This window comes from Notothenia rossii (genome assembly GCF_949606895.1).
Source record: "Notothenia rossii genome assembly, chromosome: 12".
NCBI lineage: Eukaryota > Metazoa > Chordata > Actinopteri > Perciformes > Nototheniidae > Notothenia > Notothenia rossii.
Genome location: NC_136911.1, coordinates 183159 through 201272, shown reverse-complemented (window position 1 = coordinate 201272; position 18114 = coordinate 183159). Strand labels below are relative to the sequence as shown.

Below are 18114 nucleotides of genomic sequence, written 5' to 3'. Positions count from 1 at the left end.
ACATTTGGGACGGTGGTAGAGTCAAAGTAAACTGGTTACATTAGGGATGGTGGTAGAGTCAAAGTAAACTGGTTACATTTGGGATGGTGGTAGAGTCAAAGTAAACTGGTTACATTAGGGATGGTGGTAGAGTCAAAGTAAACTGGTTACATTTGGGACGGTGGTAGACGAGGCGCCTTGGCTCGCCTCCAGGCAAACAGGATCTGATTGAGTACAGAACGAGGCTTCACTGTATGATGTAAAGTGGCAGATGGGTGTGTTCCAGTCTTGATCGGCAGATATTGTTTTATTCTGTGTGTGTTAGTCTGCAGAAGTCAGAGATCATGAGGACGGCTGTAGCAGATTCTCCTTCCTCCATCAGCCCAAAAGCTCAGGTCGTTACTGGACTCCTGATTGGTAACTATCCTCCTTAATGCAGGGTATTGATGGTATGGAAAGCACTTGTTTACGTTTCTGTGTCTCAGGAGCAGCAGACAAACAGACGACCTCTCAGGCGAAGAAAGAAAAGTACAAGCAGGAGCTTCTGGAGCAGATCGCTGAACAGAAGAGGAACAAGAACCTGTGAGTGTGGATCACTCAGTCATGCCTTGAAGGTAGTTTCAGAAGGATAACACACCTTTGTTTTCAGGGAGAAGAAACTCAGAGGTGCTGCCTCAGCCCCGGGGAAACAGGTAGAGACCAATCAAAGTGTCTTCAAGGTTTCTGCTGTTATTAGGATCTTTATTTACAATGCATCTCCTCTTCCAGCCTGACCCCGTTCAGCGGGAACATGTCAGCCGCAGACGGGATGTCCGATACAAGCCCAGAGAGGAAGGATCCGAGCACAGAGGAAGGTCTCATCCTGACCCCAGTGCTCCGGTTCTTAATCAGGAATACCACCGGGACTTTTCTAATCTCCTCGGAGAGGTGTCCAACCCGAGGTAGCTCCCTGTCTCTGTGTGTTTCTGACCCATGAACATCTACTCGTCTGTAAACTCACTGCACTTTCTCTGATTGGGTTTCAGGGTTCCTCGTGTTCCTCCTCCTCTTCCTCCCCCCTTTACGGATCATCACCGGACTCCACATGATGCAGAGTATCACTACTATGGAGCCAGAGATCCACTACATCCTAATACTGAGACTGAACATTTCCCCAGTCCTCCTCCTGAGAGACATCCTCCTCTCAGACCCAGCCGACACACACAGTCCGAGTCCAGGTTGGTTTATAAAAGCAGAAGATACAGCTGTTCCTCATGAGGTCTCCTCAGCAGGGGGTGTTTCTCTTTGGTGTGCTCGATGCTAACACCTCGTCACATCTGCACTAAAGTCTGTGTCGTAGAAACTTAAAATCAGGTGCTTTTCTGTCTAGAGAAAATGATGAGTTAGGCAAATATGCAAAGAAACACAATATCGATATAAAGTCTTGTAAGATATCTTCTTTTAATGCTTGCAAGCATGACGACTCCTTCTGAGTGTGACAGACTCTCTTATAGGGACACACCAAAGATCAAAATGTGGTCCATGTGGATCACGATAAGCAAAAGTCACACCCTACAGAGAACAGTTGGCTGTTCAGATTCCCCCAGAGCTACTTCCTGTAGGGTCATGAAGCCCTTGGTGAACACATCTGTTAACACACATCCATCCCATGCCATTCCCAGGACACAGCAGTGACATGTCAGGATTACACCGTATTCAGCTTTGATACCATCATTGCCATAACATTTGCAACCACCATTTTGTTTACCCTGAATCACTGAGAGCTTTAACACCGGTCTTGATACTTATTCTAGATTCCTCACGTCACATCTTTCAGATATAAAGCAGTCATGAACCCTCACTGTTTGTACACATGTCCATATATTTCACCTGAAAAACGACTGTGTTTAATCTGCATTTAACTGATGCATTTACACAGCTAGCTCTACAGCTGTTGGCAAACAAGCAATGCTAGTTCGTAGCCAAGCTAGCAAGGCTGTTCTGACAATGAAACGTGACACAGCACACGGAAATACAAATCACTTAAAAACATTACTGATGTTTTTCACTCACTCTTTAGTCCAGGAGAAGACCCTTACTTTAAAATAACCCCCTCTCCATTATAATATCTCTGTCTGTGTGCTTTCAGAGTGATGGATCAGCGTCATGTGTCCCTCCTGGAAGTTGGAGAGCCTCCTGCAGAGAAGTCAAAACTGATGAGAGAACGAGCTCAAAGCTACCAGGAGGCGCTCAGACTGCAGGTGAACAAAACATATGATCTCATTACCATGACCTTCATATGAGATAACTGAACACACACACAACCAGAGAGGCAGAAGTACACATCCTTTACTCAAGTAGAAGTACACACATCCTGTACTCAAGCAGAAGTACACACATCCTTTACTCAAGTAGAAGTACACACATCCTTTCCTCAAGTAGAAGTACACATCCTTTACTCAAGTAGAAGTACACACATCCTTTCCTCAAGTAGAAGTACACATCCTTTACTCAAGTAGAAGTACACACATCCTTTACTCAAGTAGAAGTACACACATCCTTTACTCAAGTAGAAGTACACACATCCTTTACTCAAGTAGAAGTACACACATCCTTTACTCAAGTAGAAGTACACACATCCTTTACTCAAGTAGAAGTACACACATCCTTTACTCAAGTAGAAGTACACACATCCGTTACTCAAGTAGAAGTACACACATCCTGTACTCAAGTAGAAGTACACACATCCTGTACTCAAGTAGAAGTACACACATCCTTTACTCAAGTAGAAGTACACACATCCTGTACTCAAGTAGAAGTACACACATCCTTTACTCAAGCAGAAGTACACACATCCTGTACTCAAGTAGAAGTACACACATCCTTTACTCAAGTAGAAGTACACATCCTTTACTCAAGTAGAAGTACACACATCCTTTACTCAAGTAGAAGTACACACATCCGTTACTCAAGTAGAAGTACACACATCCTGTACTCAAGTAGAAGTACACACATCCTTTACTCAAGTAGAAGTTCAGATACTGGTGTTTAAAGATACTCTGGTGAAAGTAGAAGTACTGACTAAACTTCTTTACTCAAGTCAAAGTAAAGAACTTTGAAATGTACTTCAGTAAAAAGTACCCATAACTAGCAGCTGTTTTAAAGAGTACCTGACCTCCCTTTATATTAATAGAACAATAATGTCATTGTTAGCTAATGAATGTTTCCATGGTGAACAACGGCAACATGACAACGTTTTCATTGGTCCCTCTTCTTTAGAGAAGACCAGGAAATGATGGATACACGGATCGTGTTCAAATCAATAGGCACGCAATGACTCTAAATAATAATGATCACGCCACCAAACACACATTCAGACTAAAGGAACCAGAAAAATCAAAGTGTAAGAAGTTAAAGTCTTCAGAAAGATAAGTAGTGGAGTAAAGTACTGATACCAGAAACATGTACTTAACGAAGTATTTGTACTCCACTACTTCCGTCTTCTGCACATTAGCAATAATCAAGGAGAGTTTTGAGGGTTTTTTAAGAGCCAAGCTCTGAGGATGCAGAGGTCTCAGAAAGTGCATCAACTTTTAAAAACATCCTGCTGTGTCTCGTGTTCAGATCAGAGAAAGAGAGGATCAGAAAAGGAAAGAGAAAGAGGAGAAGGAGCGATACGAAGCCAAGATCGAGGCGGAGAGGATGGCCTTCAACCCCTGGGGGAGGAGTGGAGCAGGAGCACCAATCAAAGACCAGAAAGGAAACGTTGTCAGTAAGTTACCCGACACTTTTGATGTCTATAGATTTCTCCTAAATTAACCAAAAAGAGAGTTTGTTTTCAACCTGTGAGGTCTGCTGAACCTGAGATCAGATCTGAGATCAGATCAGAAGCCGTGCAGCAGCATTTAAACACAAGGCGTTGACATTAGAGAAATTAAAACACTGGAAATAAACAATCCAAAAAGGTAAACGTCTCAAATAGAAATAAAATAGCATTAAAAAAGTAAAGAATATACATGTGGAAATACACATTTACAGTAACAACATTTAAGCAGGATATTATATAAACATTAATTGGGCAAGAGCTGGATTATTAAAAATGAGCCTGAATATAAAAGCACAGCGGGAGTTTGAGTCCAGTTACCAGAGAAGCAGAGAGTTCTTCTCTTCCAGCCTGAGGAGACTTGTTGTATCGATTTATTAATAAGGGATAATAATAAATACTTAAACCATGAAGTCACTATAAACTGTTCGATGTCGTCAGGTGACCTGAAGCACATGCACAGAGCCCAGGAGGGCTGCAGGAGTCCTGTCTCCAGGGAGAGTGGGCACACGCAGAGTTTCCTGATGGACCAAGGAGACGCTTCTCCTCCGGCTGAACCCGGACCTCCAGCCAGACATCGACTCTCAGGTGGCTTCAGTGTCCCCGGGGGAATGTGTGCTCTTCTCCATGCGTTGATTCAGTCGCTTTATCTAAAGCTCACGTCTCACCTGTTCTCCAGGTCTGAGCCATCACCCGACTCCAGAGAAGCTCCACATTCAGGACAGATACAAGGAGGAGCTGATTCAGCAGGTAGGAGATGCTCTGGGCCCAGGAGTTCAACACTTTTTATCTCAATCAGATCCGATCTCATTTTGAAATCCCATTTGTTGTGAAGCAGGATCAGAGAAGTGGGCCAGGTGTGGTCCCTGGAGTTCAAAGCAATTCAGGATAGGATCACCCTGATCCAGATTACGACTTTTCAAGATGACTAGATCCTGAATATCAGTGCTTTAATCCCACCGAGCGCCATCTAGTGGACATGAAACATAATACAAGGAAGACAAGAGACCACATTGCAGAGACATCTATAATGTTTAATTATATTTTTTTATTTGAAAGGTGATGACAGATGATGGACTTTGTTTTTGTTGAACATATTTTTACTTTAATCTAAATTACATTTGTGATTGACAATCTTTGCTGTGATACTTTTATGAGCATAAACATTTATGTCATCAACATTTGGTTGAAAACTAAATAGGCCACCACAAACGTGAGCAGAAATGGAAAAAATAAAATGTATTTCCCATGAAGGCTAACAATGATGTATTATTTCAGTTTCAAACTTTGCCATCTTATTTAAATTGAAACATATTTTAAAATAAATGGTACAGTACATGTTGCTCTGGAGATCCGCCCTCTGGTGGGATCAGGAGGATCCAGTTGTTTGGGGTCAAACTGATCCCAATCCTGTGTTGTCGGTTTGAACTACCCCTTTTGAAGATTTGATCCAGATTAAAGCTTGGATTGGATTTCCTGATCTGAGATCAAAGTGATCCTAATCCTGTTCTTTGGTTTTGAACTCTCCAAAATCCAAATCTGATCCCATCAGATAGGGATTACACGTTTTGAACTCCTGGGCCCAGAAGACACTAAATACTCATTTCAACAACATGCTATACCATGTCACTGCTTTTAGAGAAATACTTGCCCCTATTTGCTGGGAGACCAGACAAGATTAAATGAAACAAAAAGCAAATTTATTTACAATATAACGAACCTTAACACACGTTGGAGTCAGTAATCAGTAGTGTGTGTGTGTGTGTGTGTGTGTGTGTGTGAGTGTGTGTGTGAGTGTGTGTGTGAGTGTGTGTGTGTGTGTGTGTGTGTGTGTGTGTGTGTCGAAATGTGCAACAAACAGACCACGGCCGTGTCCAGGTGTGGCTCATCCGGTGTACGGCTTAACGTCTTTCAGTCTTGTAGCGCTCTTTGGGTTGAAAGGGTTGTTTAAATAAACTTTGAATGAAATGATTGTTGTGACCTCTCATCTCCACCAGATGGAGGAGAAGAAGCGGAAGGACAAGGAGGCGGCAGAACGGATGAAGATGGAGGAGGAGAAAGACGCCAGGAGGCTGGTGGAGGAAATGGCGATCAATCAGAAAAGATATGAGGAGGAAGAGGAGAGGAGGCTGGAGGAAGAGAGACCTGGACTAAAGAGGGGATGTGAGGAAGAGGAGAAGAAGAGAACTGAGGTGTTTATATCATAAATAATGTGTGGTCAATTCATCTCCTGGTGAAAGTTAAAAGAGATGGTTACTTGTGGGTTATCTGTCGCCACTGTTTCTGTCGCCACTGACTCTCTAACTAACCCCAACTCTGTTTTTACAGACTCTCTAACTAACCCTGACCCTGTTTTTACTGACTCTCTAACTAACCCTAACCCTGTTTGTACTGACTCTCTAACTAACCCTAACCCTGTTTGTACAGACTCTCTAACTAACCCTAACCCTGTTTTTACAGACTCTCTAACTAACCCTGACCCTGTTTTTACAGACTCTCTAACTAACCCTAACCCTGTTTTTACAGACTCTCTAACTAACCCTAACCCTGTTTTTACAGACTCTCTAACTAACCCTGACCCTGTTTTTACTGACTCTCTAACTAACCCTAACCCTGTTTTTACAGACTCTCTAACTAACCCTGACCCTGTTTTTACAGACTCTCTAACTAACCCTAACCCTGTTTTTACAGACTCTCTAACTAACCCTAACCCTGTTTTTACAGACTCTCTAACTAACCCTAACCCTGTTTTTACTGACTCTCTAACTAACCCTAACTCTGTTTTTACAGACTCTCTAACTAACCCTGACCCTGTTTTTACAGACTCTCTAACTAACCCTAACCCTGTTTTTACAGACTCTCTAACTAACCCTAACCCTGTTTTTACAGACTCTCTAACTAACCCTAACCCTGTTTTTACTGACTCTCTAACTAACCCTAACCCTGTTTTTACAGACTCTCTAACTAACCCTGACCCTGTTTTTACAGACTCTCTAACTAACCCTAACCCTGTTTTTACAGACTCTCTAACTAACCCTAACCCTGTTTTTACAGACTCTCTAACTAACCCTGACCCTGTTTTTACTGACTCTCTAACTAACCCTGACCCTGTTTTTACAGACTCTCTAACTAACCCTAACCCTGTTTTTACAGACTCTCTAACTAACCCTAACCCTGTTTTTACAGACTCTCTAACTAACCCTGACCCTGTTTTTACTGACTCTCTAACTAACCCTAACCCTGTTTTTACAGACTCTCTAACTAACCCTGACCCTGTTTTTACAGACTCTCTAACTAACCCTAACCCTGTTTTTACAGACTCTCTAACTAACCCTAACTCTGTTTTTACAGACTCTCTAACTAACCCTAACCCTGTTTTTACAGACTCTCTAACTAACCCTAACCCTGTTTTTACAGACTCTCTAACTAACCCTGACCCTGTTTTTACAGACTCTCTAACTAACCCTGACCCTGTTTTTACAGACTCTCTAACTAACCCTAACCCTGTTTTTACAGACTCTCTAACTAACCCTAACCCTGTTTTTACAGACTCTCTAACTAACCCTAACCCTGTTTTTACAGACTCTCTAACTAACCCTGACCCTGTTTTTACTGACTCTCTAACTAACCCTAACCCTGTTTTTACAGACTCTCTAACTAACCCTAACCCTGTTTTTACAGACTCTCTAACTAACCCTGACCCTGTTTTTACTGACTCTCTAACTAACCCTGACCCTGTTTTTACTGACTCTCTAACTAACCCTAACCCTGTTTTTACAGACTGTCTAACTAACCCTGACCCTGTTTTTACAGACTCTCTAACTAACCCTAACCCTGTTTTTACAGACTGTCTAACTAACCCTAACCCTGTTTTTACAGACTCTCTAACTAACCCTGACCCTGTTTTTACAGACTCTCTAACTAACCCTAACCCTGTTTTTACAGACTCTCTAACTAACCCTAACTCTGTTTTTACAGACTCTCTAACTAACCCTGACCCTGTTTTTACAGACTCTCTAACTAACCCTAACCCTGTTTTTACTGACTCTCTAACTAACCCTAACCCTGTTTTTACAGACTCTCTAACTAACCCTAACCCTGTTTTTACAGACTCTCTAACTAACCCTGACCCTGTTTTTACTGACTCTCTAACTAACCCTGACCCTGTTTTTACTGACTCTCTAACTAACCCTAACCCTGTTTTTACAGACTGTCTAACTAACCCTGACCCTGTTTTTACAGACTCTCTAACTAACCCTAACCCTGTTTTTACAGACTGTCTAACTAACCCTAACCCTGTTTTTACAGACTCTCTAACTAACCCTGACCCTGTTTTTACAGACTCTCTAACTAACCCTAACCCTGTTTTTACAGACTCTCTAACTAACCCTAACTCTGTTTTTACAGACTCTCTAACTAACCCTGACCCTGTTTTTACAGACTCTCTAACTAACCCTAACCCTGTTTTTACAGACTCTCTAACTAACCCTAACCCTGTTTTTACTGACTCTCTAACTAACCCTAACCCTGTTTTTACAGACTCTCTAACTAACCCTGACCCTGTTTTTACAGACTGTCTAACTAACCCTGACCCTGTTTTTACAGACTCTCTAACTAACCCTAACCCTGTTTTTACAGACTGTCTAACTAACCCTAACCCTGTTTTTACAGACTCTCTAACTAACCCTGACCCTGTTTTTACAGACTCTCTAACTAACCCTAACCCTGTTTTTACAGACTCTCTAACTAACCCTAACTCTGTTTTTACAGACTCTCTAACTAACCCTGACCCTGTTTTTACAGACTCTCTAACTAACCCTAACCCTGTTTTTACTGACTCTCTAACTAACCCTAACCCTGTTTTTACAGACTCTCTAACTAACCCTAACCCTGTTTTTACAGACTCTCTAACTAACCCTGACCCTGTTTTTACTGACTCTCTAACTAACCCTGACCCTGTTTTTACTGACTCTCTAACTAACCCTAACCCTGTTTTTACAGACTGTCTAACTAACCCTGACCCTGTTTTTACAGACTCTCTAACTAACCCTAACCCTGTTTTTACAGACTGTCTAACTAACCCTAACCCTGTTTTTACAGACTCTCTAACTAACCCTGACCCTGTTTTTACAGACTCTCTAACTAACCCTAACCCTGTTTTTACAGACTCTCTAACTAACCCTAACTCTGTTTTTACAGACTCTCTAACTAACCCTGACCCTGTTTTTACAGACTCTCTAACTAACCCTAACCCTGTTTTTACAGACTCTCTAACTAACCCTAACCCTGTTTTTACTGACTCTCTAACTAACCCTAACCCTGTTTTTACAGACTCTCTAACTAACCCTGACCCTGTTTTTACAGACTCTCTAACTAACCCTGACCCTGTTTTTACAGACTCTCTAACTAACCCTGACCCTGTTTTTACAGACTCTCTAACTAACCCTGACCCTGTTTTTACAGACTCTCTAACTAACCCTAACCCTGTTTTTACTGACTCTCTAACTAACCCTAACCCTGTTTTTACAGACTCTCTAACTAACCCTGACCCTGTTTTTACTGACTCTCTAACTAACCCTGACCCTGTTTTTACAGACTCTCTAACTAACCCTAACCCTGTTTTTACAGACTCTCTAACTAACCCTAACCCTGTTTTTACTGACTCTCTAACTAACCCTAACCCTGTTTTTACAGACTCTCTAACTAACCCTGACCCTGTTTTTACAGACTCTCTAACTAACCCTAACCCTGTTTTTACAGACTCTCTAACTAACCCTAACCCTGTTTTTACTGACTCTCTAACTAACCCTAACTCTGTTTTTACTGACTCTCTAACTAACCCTAACCCTGTTTTTACAGACTCTCTAACTAACCCTGACCCTGTTTTTACAGACTCTCTAACTAACCCTGACCCTGTTTTTACTGACTCTCTAACTAACCCTAACCCTGTTTTTACTGACTCTCTAACTAACCCTAACTCTGTTTTTACTGACTCTCTAACTAACCCTAACCCTGTTTTTACTGACTCTCTAACTAACCCTAACCCTGTTTTTACAGACTCTCTAACTAACCCTAACCCTGTTTTTACTGACTCTCTAACTAACCCTAACCCTGTTTTTACAGACTCTCTAACTAACCCTAACTCTGTTTTTACAGACTCTCTAACTAACCCTAACCCTGTTTTTACTGACTCTCTAACTAACCCTAACTCTGTTTTTACTGACTCTCTAACTAACCCTAACCCTGTTTTTACAGACTCTCTAACTAACCCTAACTCTGTTTTTACTGACTCTCTAACTAACCCTAACCCTGTTTTTACTGACTCTCTAACTAACCCTAACTCTGTTTTTACTGACTCTCTAACTAACCCTAACCCTGTTTTTACTGACTCTCTAACTAACCCTAACCCTGTTTTTACAGACTCTCTAACTAACCCTAACCCTGTTTTTACTGACTCTCTAACTAACCCTAACCCTGTTTTTACAGACTCTCTAACTAACCCTAACCCTGTTTTTACTGACTCTCTAACTAACCCTAACCCTGTTTTTACTGACTCTCTAACTAACCCTAACCCTGTTTTTACAGACTCTCTAACTAACCCTAACCCTGTTTTTACTGACTCTCTAACTAACCCTAACCCTGTTTTTACTGACTCTCTAACTAACCCTAACCCTGTTTTTACAGACTCTCTAACTAACCCTAACCCTGTTTTTACTGACTCTCTAACTAACCCTAACCCTGTTTTTACTGACTCTCTAACTAACCCTGACCCTGTTTTTACAGACTCTCTAACTAACCCTGACCCTGTTTTTACTGACTCTCTAACTAACCCTGACCCTGTTTTTACAGACTCTCTAACTAACCCTAACCCTGTTTTTACTGACTCTCTAACTAACCCTAACCCTGTTTTTACTGACTCTCTAACTAACCCTAACCCTGTTTTTACTGACTCTCTAACTAACCCTAACCCATCGCCGCTAAATAGGATTAACGTTTGTTATTTTTGGAAACCGCTATTAAAGAGTGGCGACAGATAACCCACAAGAACCAAAATAAGCATTTCACACTCTTCTTTCTGCAGCAAAGAGAAACAAAAAGCAGGGTCCATGAAGTTCAGACCCCCCAGGAGCAGAGAGAGGCCCCGAGGACCTATGAGGTGCAGAGGAGATTAGAGATCACAGGTGCTGTTGCTTGGTTGAGCGTCTTTGTAAAGTGATGTTCTCTCTGCTGGTAGATCAAGCCCAGAGGAGCGTCTCCTCCAATCCCAGCCGTCCAGAGGAGGATGGAGAACACGGAGGAGAGCCCCGTCACATCTGTGAGATTACATTCACCACAGAGTGGGACTTTGTTTCCGTCTTCACAGGATTCAGAACGTCCTGATCGCTCCCTATTGTTCCTACTTTTCACTGTTTTCATTTTTATCTTTGTGTAGAAAAAGAAAAAGGCCTTTCGGACAGACAAACTTAAGATGAACAATTACTCAGTCTTGAAAAAACACTTGCTGCCAAATGTCGATCAGAAATATATCACAAAATACACTTTATTTCCTCCACAGGACGGCTCAGCGTCTGCACCTCACTTCCAGCCGACTGCAGACACACCTCCGCTGCAAGGCGAGATTACACTTTCTTATTATCATGACTCCATGTTTTTAAATCATGACCCGTCCCCTAACCCCTGTCCCTTTGGTCCTCCAGAGGCTCAGCAGCAGGAGGTGATGAGGGGGCTTTCTGCTCTAAAGAGCATGCTGAGGAACCGGCAGAGACACCTGGAGCTTCAGCTGGAGAAGATCGAGCGCCAGGAGCCCCTCTACGTGCCCTCCAGCGGGTACACTCATTCATCATCAGAACAACATTTCATTTAGACAGCACACTTTAAAACATCGTGATCTCACGGTGCTTCACAATGCTACGAGGAGAAAATACAACACAAAGTTATATTGAATTGAATATGATAAGATAAAAAAGGTTAAGAGCATAAAAGGAGAGTCAGTAAGACGCCATATATTAGATATTATTAATCTAATATATCATATTCAAATGACTTGTATTCATATCATTCTATAACCATAATACGTTACATATCCTCTACAGTGGACATACTGTAACGTTTACTAATTAAGTTAAATAAAACAATTCTAAATTGCAAGACGTTGTTTTTTTTAACCCTAAATAGGTAGGAAATGAAAAATAAAGAAAATTGGAAAACACAGGAGGTTCCCAGGAGGATAGACTCGACTTGCACCGTTTGATCTGTCCTCTGCTGGAGGACGAGCTGCTGAGCTCATGACCATTTCAATCTGAACTCCTCTTTGTTCTCAGACCCAGAAGAAGACCCAGAATCGAGGCTTTTGAATCGGCTTCTGCTCGAGACAACATGCAGAACATCAGAGAGACTGACCAGTGGCAGCACGGATGTTACGGTGGGTGAACTCAGTCAACAACAAAAGACGAACCGACACTGAACACAGGAAGAGACAAGACTAAATACAGGGAGGGGTAATCACAAGACGAGCAACAGCCGGGCAGGGGAGGAGAAACACAAGGGCCACAGGTGAACACAATCAGACACACCAGGGAAATTAACTGTGTGTGTGTGTGTGTGTGTGTGTGTGTGTGTGTGTGTGTGTGTGTGTGTGTGTGTGTGTGTGTGTGTAATGATGACTGTGTGTGTGTGTGTGTGTGTGTGTGTGTGTGTGTGTGTGTAATGATGACTGTGTGTGTGTGTGTGTGTGTGTGTGTGTGTGTGTGTAATGATGACTGTGTGTGTGTGTGTGTAATGATGACTGTGTGTGTGTGTGTCAGATGTTTACAGCGGGGATGCTTCTGAAGAGCCAGTCCATCGTCAGAGGATCGCCCTCCGTCGGAGACCACACTATGAAGTACGCTGCCTTCACTTTGAGTTTTACTGAAGTTCTACTAAAGTTTTCTGATTTCAAAGCAGCTGATTCTCTCTCTGGTGTTCAGGCGGAGGATCAGAGAGGTCGAAACATCAGGACAGATGTTCAGTCGGAAACTAGTTTGAACATCCGATCAAATGGCAGGAGGAAAAACCAGCAGAGACACGACGTCGGGGACCAATCAGGTGAGAGGACACGCTCATTACATACGCTCATAGCAAAAACACAAGGTGTGTCTTTCAAGGGTTAATAAACACGTGGCTTTGAACTGAGTCTAATCTCAGGACACACACACACACACACACACACACACACACACACACACACACACACACACACACACACACACACACACACACACACACACACACACACACACACACACACACACACACACACACACACACACACACACACACACACACACACACACACACACACACACACACACACACACACACACACACACACACACAAAATGACCCTTTCTGGCAAAACAGAAACATGCTTTGAAAGAAGTTGTATGAGGTTTCCCTCAGAGTGCGTCAGCTACAGCAGATGCACTCTGGAGGAGAACCTCACGCTAACCTGTAGAACATCCCATAATGTCTGTTCCCTAATAAATACAGTTCCATCTTTTCTCATCAGATGAGGACCACTTCTCTTTGCACTCTGTTGCCACGGAGGAATGGCTGCGACCCGCACTCTGACCCTGCAGGAGCTGAACGTGTGAATGTGCCGTACACACATGTTCTTTGGCTGAATGCACCCTGCAGAGTTTCTGAATAAAACATACCTTTAACGTCGTGTCTGAGAACCGTCCTGTCCCAGTTCTGTCCTTTAGTCTGAGAACAGTTCTGTCCTTTAGTCTGAGAACAGTCCTGTCCTTTAGTCTGAGAACAGTCCTGTCCTTTAGTCTGAGAGCAGTCCTGTCCTTTAGTCTGAGAACAGTTATGTCCTTTAGTCTGAGAACAGTTATGTCCTTTAGTCTGAGAACAGTCCTGTCCTTTAGTCTGAGAACAGTTCTGTCCTTTAGTCTGAGAACAGTCCTGTCCTTTAGTCTGAGAACAGTCCTGTCCTTTAGTCTGAGAACAGTCCTGTCCTTTAGTCTGAGAACAGTTCTGTCCTTTAGTCTGAGAACAGTCCTGTCCTTTAGTCTGAGAACAGTCCTGTCCTTTAGTCTGAGAACAGTTCTGTCCTTTAGTCTGAGAACAGTCCTGTCCTTTAGTCTGAGAACAGTTCTGTCCTTTAGTCTGAGAACAGTTCTGTCCTTTAGTCTGAGAACAGTCCTGTCCTTTAGTCTGAGAACAGTCCTGTCCTTTAGTCTGAGAACAGTCCTGTCCTTTAGTCTGAGAACAGTTCTGTCCTTTAGTCTGAGAACAGTCCTGTCCTTTAGTCTGAGAACAGTCCTGTCCTTTAGTCTGAGAACAGTCCTGTCCTTTAGTCTGAGAACAGTTCTGTCCTTTAGTCTGAGAACAGTCCTGTCCTTTAGTCTGAGAACAGTTCTGTCCTTTAGTCTGAGAACAGTTCTGTCCTTTAGTCTGAGAACAGTCCTGTCCTTTAGTCTGAGAACAGTCCTGTCCTTTAGTCTGAGAACAGTTCTGTCCTTTAGTCTGAGAACAGTCCTGTCCTTTAGTCTGAGAACAGTTCTGTCCTTTAGTCTGAGAACAGTTCTGTCCTTTAGTCTGAGAACAGTCCTGTCCTTTAGTCTGAGAACAGTTCTGTCCTTTAGTCTGAGAACAGTTCTGTCCTTTAGTCTGAGAACAGTTCTGTCCTTTAGTCTGAGAACAGTCCTGTCCTTTAGTCTGAGAACAGTCCTGTCCTTTAGTCTGAGAACAGTCCTGTCCTTTAGTCTGAGAACAGTTCTGTCCTTTAGTCTGAGAACAGTTCTGTCCTTTAGTCTGAGAACAGTCCTGTCCTTTAGGCTGAGAACAGTCCTGTCCTTTAGGCTGAGAACAGTCCTGTCCTTTAGTCTGAGAACAGTCCTGTCCTTTAGAAATCACTGATTCCTTTTTCAAATGAGCCAAGTTCAAAAACTTTATTGACCTAGAACCTGATTAGGATGCCGGATGAAGTCTCGTACAGAAAGTCGTACATTTTTTGCGACATAGAAAACTTTACATTGCTGTTTCATATACATGTTGTTTTCTACAGGAACGCTTCCCATTCAAACTTAAAGCACAGCTAACGTCGTCTTCTCTATACAGATAGCTCTCCCCAAACCAAACATTACATATATTATTAACTTCTGATTTTGTACACGAGTGAAACCTAAACATGGACTAGTGACTCGAAGCAGCTTTCATTAGCTCTGATCTGTCAGAAGCCCCAGGATCTAAATCAAATAAAAACCTAAAACATATCAAATGGAATAATTTAACCTTCACTTTCCACGCTGACAATCTGCAGAGAAATAAATGATCACAGAGTCAGATCTCCAGTGCATTCAGAGAGAGATCAAGTGCAGCAAATCCAGAGGAACCAAATACAGAAAATAAAAGAGATCTAGTGTTATCAGATTATATTACACAGCGGTTCCCCGGGAGCTAGCAGTGCTAACGCTATTCTCGAGGACACACAGTCACTACGTCTGTCTCTTTGCATCGGACCGTCCTCTCCTTTAAATACAGTAAGAAGCACACGTTGTGGAAATATAGATCCTTCTGTCACAGAGCTGTTAGTCAGTAGTTGGGGTCCGCCGACAGGACGTGTGTGAGTAAAGGCGTGTGTGTGTAGCAGCGTCACTGTGCCTCTTCCTCTTCCTCCTCTTCATCGTGGGGCTCCGGCAGCTGAGCGATGTTGAAAACGATGCCAATTCGCAGATAGAACTTCCTGAGGACGGCCCTCAGCTCTGGGATCAGATCGAACTGCATGATCTCACACAGCAGGGGGTAATATCTGGACGCATGGGCTTTAAACTGTGAGGGAGGGACAGAGAGAAACACATCTTGTTTAAAAGAGCAGAGCTCTACGGGGCAAACATCCCATCAACAACAACAATGTGTTGTGGGTTCACACCATCACTGTTAAACCACCAAAGATGTTCTCTAACGTTAATAAGAGCCTTCATGTAACTGGTTGGCATACAGGCTCTGATTGGACACGTTGCACACGTCACTTCTATCTTCAATAAGTGCAATTGGCTGAAGAGGAAAAAGTCCTGCAGGTAAATCTCTTGAAACCAAAGCAAGCACACATTGAACCAGAGCACAAGGCATGACTGACTGAAAGCTTTGAATCAGGAGAACCGCCCAGTCGGTTATTTTTGGATATCTGATGAGGTTGTAAATGATGTATGTTCTTCCTCACCCTGTCGTCGCTGATCTTCATCACCTTGGTGAGGAAGAGGAGCAGCAGGTTGGTCCAGGCCTCTCTGTGGCTCTCTGACGTCAGAGACAGGAAGTACACTAAGGCCTCGCTGCACACACTGAAACACACACACACACACACACACACACACACATTTATATCTACACTTATAGAGAACAGGGAGGAAGTCATAGTGTAAAACTCGGACTACTTTTAAATCCAGGCTGAAGACTTTTCTTCTAATTGAACTATTCAAATCTCACACTGCACAGTAACTTGTATTCATGAACCTGCTATTCGTGTTTTAAGATGCCACTTTATAATATGTTTCTTAATGTCTTTCATTTTAAAGCCCTTTGAATCGCCTTGTGCCAGAGGTGTGGACTCCAGTCACATGACTTGGACTCCAGTCACATGAGTTGGACTCCAGTCACATGACTTGGACTCCAGTCACATGACTTGGACTCGACAAAATCACAAAACACTCGCGACTCGACTTGAGCCTTCTGACTTGACGTGACTTGATCATTAGGTCTCCAACACGCCGATCACGAGATGCCGCTAGAAGAGCAGACTCCCGTCGGGGAGAGCAGAATCTCCAGCCGCTCCTACTCTCGCTGAGAATCCATGCAGGCAGGGGCGGGTCTTTATTTAGCTGAGCCACCATGCGGCCAATCATATGCGAGGACACACTAGGATCATTCCATTATGTGAAAGAAGGGTGGGGGCCGGGCAGACGCTCCAAAGACAGCAGGTGTAGTGGGACAGGCCGGCTGCACAGAGCGACAGGGAGACGAGGAGCTGGATTTAAATACAAGCGCGTCGGAAAAAGTCAAGAAATCAGCGAGAACCGAAAAAAGAAGCAGCGTCTGGCTGCATTTCAGAGATACTGGAGAAAGCCGAGCTGAGTGCAGGATTTGTAAAATGAAAATAACCTTCAGAGCAGGGTTTTTATTGGTAACCACTCAGCGTGCGATTACCGTACAGCCAATCACAATGCGTGACGTCATTGGTAAGCGACGCCCCCGAACACATCTGGTACTGACAGGGGGAGAAGTTCAGATCTTGTACTTCAGTAAAAGTTCCAGAGTGTAGGAATACTCGGTTACAAAGTCCTGCATTCAAAATGTTACTCAAGTAAAAGTAGAAAAGTATGATCATCACATTCTAGTGAAAGTACCTCCTGCAGAGGGATCAGACTCAGGTGTTCTTTCCCCATAGAGACGCCTCGCTGCACATCATCATAAAGATAGATGGTGGGTCTCTTATAGCATGTTGCACACAGTGGAAAGAAACACATGGTCACCTCCACATCAGGGATCTTATCCATTAAACTCCTTCTGAATCAAACCGTCACGGTAGCCTTACTGATCCCTCTTCAAATAGAAGAAAACACGTTACTTTACCAGCAGAGAGGAAATAGATTATTAATGTGACTAATAAAGAGCAGTTTGATTAGTAAGTATTATTCTGTTGATGTCATTACATTTGGTGAAAAGCACATAAGGACTTGTTTAAGACTTGTTTTGTCAAAGTTTAGGACTTGACTTGAACTTGCCCATCCTGACTTGAGACTTGCAAAACAATGCCTTGGTCCCACCTCTGCCTTGTGCTGAAAGGTGCTGTATACATAAACTTGTCTTGTAGTATGTTGAAATAAATCCTGCTAAATATCAAAGTGTAAATAATTAACTGCAACCATAGTTTTACTGTATTTTACTGTGAAATCCACAGCGGAGGTTTGCGTCGTGCTAAATGCAGTAATTGTGCATATCTCTCAGTAGCCAACGATCTTGGTGACATGAACTCTGTAATACACGTAGTCTATATTTCATGAGGAGTAAAACCTGAGCATTTTAAATCTCATATGAAGGAAATGCTTGTAGAATCTGTAGTTGTATTTGTATTGTTGATTTAATGTGTGAACGAGGCGATGTAGAGAAGGTGAAGTCATTATTAGCCCTAAAGGTTTTGAGGTGTGTTTTGTATATTTCTCATCTCACCTGAGCAAGCGTCTCTGCACCTCGTCCCAGGCGTCGCTCCGGCCCGGGTCCTTGTACATCCTGAAGAGAATCCTCAGCCCACAGGCCAGAGAGCTGGTCTCCTGCTTCAGGAGGTTCGGCTT

The 18114-nt window shown here is 42.9% G+C and overlaps 2 protein-coding genes across 4 annotated transcripts in view; one reads left to right on the top strand and one right to left on the bottom strand.

Moving 5' to 3' along the window:
* Positions 1-310: 310 nt before the first annotated feature.
* On the top strand, positions 311-13466 carry cspp1a (centrosome and spindle pole associated protein 1a). The gene is made up of 18 exons (XM_079661371.1): positions 311-396; positions 465-561; positions 629-671; positions 748-920; positions 1005-1196; positions 2108-2219; positions 3583-3730; positions 4223-4369; positions 4461-4531; positions 5779-5973; positions 10863-10937; positions 11016-11096; positions 11337-11394; positions 11479-11608; positions 12103-12203; positions 12586-12662; positions 12748-12865; positions 13329-13466. The coding sequence occupies exons 1-18, from the start codon at positions 324-326 to the stop codon at positions 13388-13390; spliced, it is 1953 nt and encodes a 650-aa protein (XP_079517497.1). The 5' UTR covers positions 311-323; the 3' UTR covers positions 13391-13466.
* A 1237-nt stretch (positions 13467-14703) lies between these two features.
* Positions 14704-18114, bottom strand: part of arfgef1 (ADP-ribosylation factor guanine nucleotide-exchange factor 1 (brefeldin A-inhibited)) — a 95378-nt gene continuing 91967 nt past the window's right edge. For all 3 annotated transcript variants that reach the window (XM_079660900.1, XM_079660901.1, XM_079660902.1), the window contains 3 exons: positions 17993-18114; positions 15990-16107; positions 14704-15598 (listed from right to left, as the gene is read on the bottom strand). The exon at positions 17993-18114 is cut by the window's right edge and continues 17 nt beyond it. In XM_079660900.1, the coding sequence (XP_079517026.1) occupies positions 15422-15598; positions 15990-16107; positions 17993-18114 (417 nt within the window). In that variant the 3' untranslated portion in view covers positions 14704-15421. The remainder of the gene's footprint in view (positions 15599-15989; positions 16108-17992) is intronic.